The sequence below is a fragment of the Drosophila pseudoobscura genome, chromosome X, assembly GCF_009870125.1.
Source record: "Drosophila pseudoobscura strain MV-25-SWS-2005 chromosome X, UCI_Dpse_MV25, whole genome shotgun sequence".
NCBI classification, from domain to species: Eukaryota; Metazoa; Arthropoda; class Insecta; order Diptera; family Drosophilidae; genus Drosophila; species Drosophila pseudoobscura.
The window spans coordinates 13,727,286-13,735,489 of record NC_046683.1 but is presented as its reverse complement, the minus strand read 5'-3'; the positions used below and the strand labels follow the sequence as shown (position 1 = coordinate 13,735,489).

Genomic DNA, 8,204 nt, shown 5'->3' with positions numbered 1-8,204 from the left:
ACAAAAAAGGTTCACGAAAAACCGTTGCAACGTCACTTCTAACATATTGCTGGTATTTGAAGACGTTGATTGTCAACTGAATATGTACATTTGTATACACTATTTCGTTAATTTAATCTGAAGAAGATATCAAAGCTGTTTTAAAGCGTGTTTAATAATTAATTTTTTCCAGATTGATATGTTTTATACCTATTCATGCATTTGATTAGTGTCCTGTATAAATATCTCGATCTCAATACATATTCTTGGTCTCTGTAAGAAGAAAATAAGCTGCAAAATTTCGTTGTGATAGCTTTAAAACAGAGACTGGATTTTCCGCATATATGTATTGGAGCTAGATGACAAACATTTCCTCAGTTCTATAATATCCGTTTCCCTAGGGTATGCAGTATGTTGCTTATTTTTCAATGTTGCTGGCCATACAAATTGAATGTTGCCAACGCAAAAACTAAATTGCTTACATCCATGTTGCTGCAGCAACATGTTTTAAAATACATTTTTGAAACGATGAATATTTTTAAGTAAAGTACAAGATGCAAATTTTAAAAAAGGTAAGGAAAACAGAAAAAGGCCCCAGAATATAGAGTGCATATTTTACACCCCCATTGTTAACAACCATACTGTTAACAAGGCTTCTAAGCATTCTTAGCAGATCTCACGGTGAGGTGAGGTTAATAAAATCATGTAATGTTGCCGGGCCTTTTCGTCATTGTCCATACCTCTTCTTTTTACCTCCAGTAACATTGGGCCAGACAGCCGTTATTTTGGCATAAATTCGAAAAATAAAGTTAAATATTTTAAAGTCGGTACTGTTGATTGTAATCAAATACATGTAAACTAAAAAAAAATGAGGAAAATAGCCATTAAAAATGCATTCCGTTGAAGTGTACATATTACTACCGCATTTTGGGAAGCTCCTTTGGATTTAAAGGATCAAATGACGTTTCATTTCATGACTACTTAGGTTTAATGCTCTGACTTTATTTCTGTAAACCTTAAACTGAATATCAAAATCGAAGCATATAATTTCTGATCATGGACAGAGAACGATTAACGATTAATATGTAGCAAATGTGTAGTTAGCGTGTAGTTGCCATGTAAGCAAATAAATATAGTGAAAATGTTTGTTGAACTTTTTTGTTTAAACTTTATTTTATAAATAATCCAATAAAGATGAAAACCCGAATATCAAAATCGACGAATATGAATAATTCGTCGTTAAATTTACGGTATATTTCGGTATATTTCTCAGGGTCAGACCGTTTTTTATTGAACTTGCTCTTTTTGTGACCAATAAAAAACGTCAAAAATGTTCGTCATAACGATAACGATTTTCGAGGAATATGATTTACGATCCTTCTTAATGAATTTTAGCGCAGTTTAGGTGAAAGAAATCGTGGGTGTGTTTTTTAGACATTTGCGAACAGTTTTCACCTGTTTAAATAAAAGGGGTTAAGAGGGTTAAGTTAATATTTTTCATCGGTATATTTCCGGTATATTTCGAAAATGAGACGGTATATTTCGGTATATTTCCGAGAGTCAGACCGTATTCTTATCCAAAAATCCCTAGCTGGCTTCACTCAGCATGCGGAAATAAATAAATAACTGACATATTTATTTTAATTTATAGCTGGGAACTGGGAAATAGTTTCATTTTATTTTCATTACGTACGTAACTTGTTCGCTTTCGTTTCGGAAACAAAAAAGTTCAGAAATTGTGCAAACAAAAACGCATTGATTTACTTCTTTTATAGAGGCTCTGGCGTGTTGCATGCTGAACGCTAAACGCGCCGCGACAATAGAGCAAGCATTATTTCACGCGCAAAATCCTTTTGCTCCATCACCTTGAAATCTTTCCGCTCAATTCCCTCTTTTTGTTTTTTTTTTGTTTTTTTTGTTTTTCGGTTTTCCCACAGCGCGTGGGCAGCAAAAAAAAAAACTGCCAACAAAACAAAAAACCCACACTCCACACCGAAGCAGCGCGCAAGCCCCTACCGAGTGGCCCCGTCGTCGTTGTCGTCGGTGCGTGCGAGGGTAAGAAGAACAAGAAGAAGAAGCGTAAGCAGAAGCAGAAACACGGCGAAAACACCGTGTCCGCCGCCACAATTACAATTTTGCAACGAACAGGAGCCACTGTGACCGCGTCATGAGCGTGGACACGTATGCGCCCAGCTCGGCGCTGTCGTTCCTGGACATGGACGACAACGAGTTGCTGCCTGGTGCCGACACGCAGCCGACCCAGTACGACTACCGCGACTTCACCATGCCCTCGAACTCACAGAGCCAGACCCAGGGCGAGCTGTTGGAGATAACTGTGAGTGTCTCACATGTGTATGTGTCTGTGTGTGTGTGTGTGTGTGTGTTAGCAGCAGCAGCAGCTGTCACAAAGCTGGCTCTGGCCTTTGACTAACATTTAATACACTTCCATACATATATACATACATATGTCTGCAATTTATACATATATCTTTCATATTTAACACTTTTACACACAATATATACTTTATACAGCGCCGTCGCTCGGTTGGAGAGATGAATCCACGTTTGGCCAGCATCACAAACGATCTCGGGGACTTGCAGTTCGAGGAGGAGGACGACGAGCATGGCGGTTCGTTTGTGAAGGAGCTGCCGCCGCATGCCTGCAAGTACTGTGGCATCCATGATCCGTCCACTGTGGTCATGTGCAACAACTGCAAGAAGTGGTTCTGCAACGGCCGTGGCAGCACCTCCGGCTCCCACATCATCAATCATCTGGTGCGCGCCAAGCATCGTGAGGTTACGCTCCATGCCGACGGGCCCCTGGGCGAGACCGTGCTCGAGTGCTACTCGTGCGGCGTCCGCAATGTCTTTGTCCTGGGCTTCATTCCGGCCAAGGCCGACTCTGTTGTGGTTCTGCTCTGCCGCCAGCCATGTGCGGCCCAGAACTCGCTGAAGGACATGAACTGGGATCAGGACCAGTGGAAGCCGCTGATAGCTGATCGCTGCTTTCTGCCCTGGCTGGTGAAGCAGCCCAGTGAGCAGGGCCAGTTGCGCGCACGTCAAATTTCTGCTGCGCAGATCAACAAGCTGGAGGAGCTCTGGAAGGACAACATCGACGCCACGTTCCAGGATCTGGAGAAGCCTGGCATTGACTCGGAGCCCTCGCAGGTGCTGCTGCGCTACGAGGACGGCTACCAGTACGAGAAGACATTCGGGCCGTTGGTGCGCCTCGAGGCCGACTACGACAAGAAGCTGAAGGAGTCGGCCACCCAGGAGAACATCGAAGTCCGCTGGGATGTGGGCCTCAACAAGAAGACCATCGCCTACTTCACCCTGGCCAAAACGGACTCGGACATGAAGCTGATGCACGGCGACGAGCTGCGTCTCCGGTACGTGGGCGAGATGTACAGTCCGTGGAACGAGATCGGACATGTGATTAAAGTGCCTGACAATTTTGGTGACGATATCGGCCTGGAGCTGAAGTCATCCACCAATGCCCCGGTCAAGTGTTCCAGCAACTTTTCGGTGGACTTTATCTGGAAGTGCACCTCCTTTGACCGCATGACGCGCGCCCTCCGCACCTTTGCAATGGACCGCCAATCAGTGTCGAATTTTATTTACTCACGCCTGCTGGGCCATGGCCGACCCGATGCCAACGATGATGTGCTCTTCCGCGGCGCCCAGCCGAAGCTGTTCAGCGCCCCCAACTTGCCGGACCTAAATCGCAGTCAGGTGTACGCCGTGAAGCACGCCCTGCAGCGACCCTTGAGCCTTATCCAAGGTCCTCCTGGCACTGGCAAGACCGTCACCTCTGCCACCATTGTGTACCAGCTGGTGAAGCAGCACGGCGGCACTGTCCTCGTGTGTGCGCCCAGCAACACGGCCGTCGATCAGCTTACAGAGAAGATCCATCGCACCAATCTCAAGGTGGTACGCGTCTGTGCCAAGAGCCGCGAGGCCATCGACAGTCCGGTCAGCTTTCTGGCGCTGCACAATCAGATCCGCAGCATGGAGACCAACACGGAGCTGAAGAAACTGCAGCAGCTCAAAGACGAAACTGGAGAGCTGAGCTCCGCGGATGAGAAGCGCTACCGTAATTTGAAGCGCGGCACCGAAAACCAACTGCTGGAGGCCGCCGACGTCATCTGCTGCACCTGCGTGGGCGCCGGCGATGGCCGTTTGTCGCGCATCAAATTTACTTCCATTTTGATTGACGAATCCATGCAGTCCACAGAGCCCGAGTGCATGGTGCCCGTGGTTCTGGGAGCCAAGCAACTGATTCTAGTCGGCGATCACTGCCAACTGGGGCCGGTGGTCATGTGCAAGAAGGCCGCTCGCGCTGGCCTTTCGCAGAGTTTGTTCGAACGTCTGGTGGTGCTGGGCATACGACCGTTTCGCCTCGAAGTGCAATATCGCATGCACCCAGAGCTGTCACAGTTTCCCTCAAACTTCTTCTACGAGGGATCGCTGCAGAATGGCGTGTGCGCCGAGGATCGACGCCTCAAGCTGGACTTTCCCTGGCCGCAGCCGGAGAGGCCAATGTTCTTCCTCGTCACCCAGGGACAAGAGGAGATTGCCGGCTCGGGCACATCGTTTCTCAATCGCACCGAGGCGGCCAATGTGGAGAAGATTACGACGCGCTTCCTGAAGGCGGGCGTCAAGCCCGAACAGATCGGCATCATCACCCCCTACGAGGGACAGCGGGCGTATCTGGTGCAGTACATGCAGTATCAGGGCAGCCTTCACTCGCGCCTCTACCAGGAGATTGAGATTGCCAGCGTGGATGCGTTCCAGGGGCGCGAGAAGGACATCATCATTATGTCATGTGTGCGATCCAATGAGCGTCAGGGCATTGGATTCCTTAACGATCCGCGACGTCTGAATGTGGCCCTGACCCGTGCCAAGTACGGCATCATCATTGTCGGTAATCCCAAGGTCCTGGCCAAGCAGCAGCTGTGGAATCATCTGCTCAACTTTTACAAGGATCGCAAGGTGCTGGTCGAGGGCTCACTGAACAACCTCAAGGAGTCCCTCATCCACTTCCAGAAGCCCAAGAAGCTCGTGAATACCATGAACATGGGCGCCCATTTTATGTCCACAATGGTGGCCGATGCCAAGGAGGTGATGGTCCCTGGGTCTGTCTACGATCGCAGCGGCTCCTACAATCAGAGCCGTCCCATCGCCTCCGCCTCCAATCAGGGGCATCAGCATCAGAACGGTGGCAATTTCGGGAGTCCCTATCATAGCTCCCCCCTGGGGTATGGGGCTCCCAGCAGCATCGGCAATGCTGGTTCCATGGCGCCAGCCCTAGGCGGAGGAGGAGCCGGCGGCAATGGCAACGGAGGAGGAGGGAATGGCAACAACAACTATGGAAACGCGTCAAACAGCATCTCTGCGGGTGGCGGAGGTGCCGGCACCGGCAACAATTGGACCACCTCCCAGCAGCCTCTGATGCAGCACGATTCGATTAGCTATATATCGAACGAGCATGGAGCGGCCGCCCTCAACAACATGCCCGTGCCAGTGGGAATGTTCATGAACATGAGCAATCTGCCGCCGCGGTTCTACAATCAGCATCAGCAGGCCATATCGGCGGCCAAGCAGAACCGTGGCCTGCCGCCTCCGCCATCGTCGACGGGAGGTAACTTCGCCATGACTGGGGGCCCCGGCAATGGATCCAATCCTGGGCCCAACGTTGGCAACGGTTCAGCCAGCAGCAGCAACCACTTGGGTGGCGGGGGCAGCAAGAAGAAGTTCCCGAAGAACCGTGGAGCGGATCTGGGACAGTCCGTCGGCACTGGGACACCGTTCAGCCAGCAGCCGGCATCGTTGTCCCTGCAGATGACCCAGCCCGGTGGCTATACGCTGTCACAGCAGCCAGAGATGTCACAGGATTATGGGCAGATCTCCCAAATGGATGGATTGCTCTCCCAAGATGTGTCCTTCAGTGTGGTATGTGATTGATTGATTGATTGATTGATTAAGGAGAGAGGTACAGTTTTCTTCGTTTTGTTGCAGTCGGGCGAACGCAGTTTGAATCAGTTCTCGCAGCCTTATTGAGAATCCGGCAAGAGGAGCAACAAGACCCACAGACGAATGAATACCAGAAAATACCAGGGAAAAACACACACGAAACAACAAGAACAGAAAGAACAAAAACACTCAGTTTTTTGGACGACATCAATCAAATGCAGGAGCAGGAGCAAAAGGCAGCAGCTGCAGGCAGCAGAAAGCGCAAAAGCAGGAGAGAAAAACAGGAGAAGAAAACGACAAACCGGATACTTAGAACATCTTTTGGGCACACCATGATTCAGAGTGGAAAAGCCAAGAGACGGACGACACCACACACACACAACACACACACAAACACCATAGAAGTGAGACACCGAATTTGGGGGAAAGCAGACAAACAGAGAGGAGAGCAGACACAGCGGCCGCCGCAGCGCTCCAATAATATGGGGAGTATTGCCACGGAGACGGACCGGATCAGAGAAACTGCTGCAGCAGACACTGGCGGCGACGTTAACGACAAAACGCGCCCGAAAAGCAGATGGGGGCAGGCCACAAACACACACAAATGTGGGCCATACAGAGGACCTTGCCCACCCACACGCCCGCCAACACCCCCCCGGTACACTTGCGTACACAAAAATGGATGATAATGGATGATGATGTTGCCGATGCCCTGTCGGATGGCAGGGTTTTTCGTTTTTATACACAAAACTACTCCACGGCGGACTCTTTGCGTGGAGCCCCCGAAAACCCGCCTTAAGGACACGAATTGCAACACGAGTTTTTTGTTGCGGCTCACCTTCAGTACAATTCTTCTTCAGCTCCCCTTCTATCCCAAAAAACTCACACTCACAAAAACCATTCAAGCCTTTCTGTTGTACACACTTTGTAGATCTTTGAATTCTGTATGCATTCGTTGCCCCAGACACACACACACACACACACTTTTTATAGAAAAGAAACTAAAGAAAGAAAAAACTAAAAACAATTTCAAACAAACAAACAAAAAGCAATAACAAATCAGGAAATACCTAGATAGTCGATGGTTAAGCAAAATTTTCAATCACATGGGAACGCTGGCGGCCCCAAAAACAAAATCATAGGCTGCCAAAAAATAAATAAAAACAAAAAACGAAAACACATCCGACGTCAAACGGTACAGACGGAAATGATGATGATTATCTATAGGATAAGCGTGTGTGATCTTCCAACAACACCCCACCCCACCCGCCCCCCCTCCCCAACCAACCCCACAAAACACCCGAACCGAATCAACCCACACAAAGCGCCGCAGGATCAGGAACGGAACAGAGACAGGTGTGGACCGAACCGAGCGACCAAATCGGATCTGGATGGAGTGGATGACACAGAGACTACAGAGTTTTTGCACGAAACGAAATATGCAAAATCCCTGTTGTGCGATGCGATTGTTGTTTTTAAAACGATATAAATGAATGGATGATGGTATATTTTTTCTACTACATAAAAAAAGAGCAGGTGAAGTTGATTCGTTCCACCCCCCAACAAAAAAAAAACAAGAAAATGGAAAACAGAAATACAAATATGTAACGGACCCAGAAGAAAGCACACAATAAAATGGTTGTATTTCAATAATGCATTTTATTGTTGTTTTCGGCGGGCAAAAAAAAACATTTCAATAAATAATTACAATTTTTATTTGCGACAAAACCAAAAACGAATGTGTGCTATTTCTATTGGATTTGGTTGGGTTTGATCTCTGAAAAAAAAGTAAGAGGTACGTTCAATAGCTCTACATTGTTCGGTTTTTAGAGGAAAGTTCAACGTGGCGACTCCTCCTCAAGAAACCTGCAACTGAAGTCGGCGAAGGAGCCGGTTTTAATTTTCCTCGAATATCATACATCTTTCCTGCACTTTCGCCCCTCGGTCGGAGGAGGTCTGCGTTCCTGCCTGGTGTATCCGCGCATAACAGCCTTCTGCGAGTGTCGCATGGGCCACTTGATGGTGGAGTCGTTGCATATCCACGCTTCAAGAAGTGTGCTCTCGGCGATCGGTGTGTTCGGTGATCGGCGATCGGTTTGTGTTCAATAAAAGTATAAGATTCACAGTCGAGATGTACAATCTTTTAGGGATTCAACGTAGCCTTCATAGATTAGCATTAGCATACCTTTCCTTAGATCAAACTACGAAAAAGGAACCCAATATTCAGCGGCTGCAGTGGACTGCCCACTATG

General features: G+C 48.2%; 1 protein-coding gene across 2 annotated transcripts; it reads left to right on the top strand.

Annotated features, from left to right (window-relative positions):
- The first annotated feature begins 1,542 nt into the window (after positions 1-1,542).
- Positions 1,543-7,605, top strand: Upf1 (Upf1 RNA helicase). Of its 2 annotated transcripts, XM_033382298.1 has the most exons (4): positions 1,543-1,668; positions 1,917-2,314; positions 2,512-5,931; positions 5,998-7,605. In XM_033382298.1, exons 2-4 carry the CDS (start codon positions 2,147-2,149, stop codon positions 6,037-6,039), a joined length of 3,630 nt encoding a protein of 1,209 aa, XP_033238189.1. In that variant the 5' UTR covers positions 1,543-1,668; positions 1,917-2,146; the 3' UTR covers positions 6,040-7,605. The 2 variants fall into 2 exon arrangements, with proteins under 2 accessions (XP_033238189.1, XP_002134102.2); XM_002134066.3 differs by having other exon boundaries at positions 1,544-2,314.
- The last annotated feature ends 599 nt before the right edge of the window (positions 7,606-8,204 follow it).

Bases quoted from the DNA above. Each gene is read 5' to 3' on its own strand.
- Upf1 (XM_033382298.1), top strand. From the start codon at position 2,147: ATGAGCGTGGACACGTATGCGCCCAGCTCGGCGCTGTCGTTCCTGGAC. The intron at 2,315-2,511 runs GTGAGTGTCTCA...TACTTTATACAG, and splicing joins GCGAGCTGTTGGAGATAACT to CGCCGTCGCTCGGTTGGAGA. The intron at 5,932-5,997 runs GTATGTGATTGA...GTTTTGTTGCAG, and splicing joins AAGATGTGTCCTTCAGTGTG to TCGGGCGAACGCAGTTTGAA.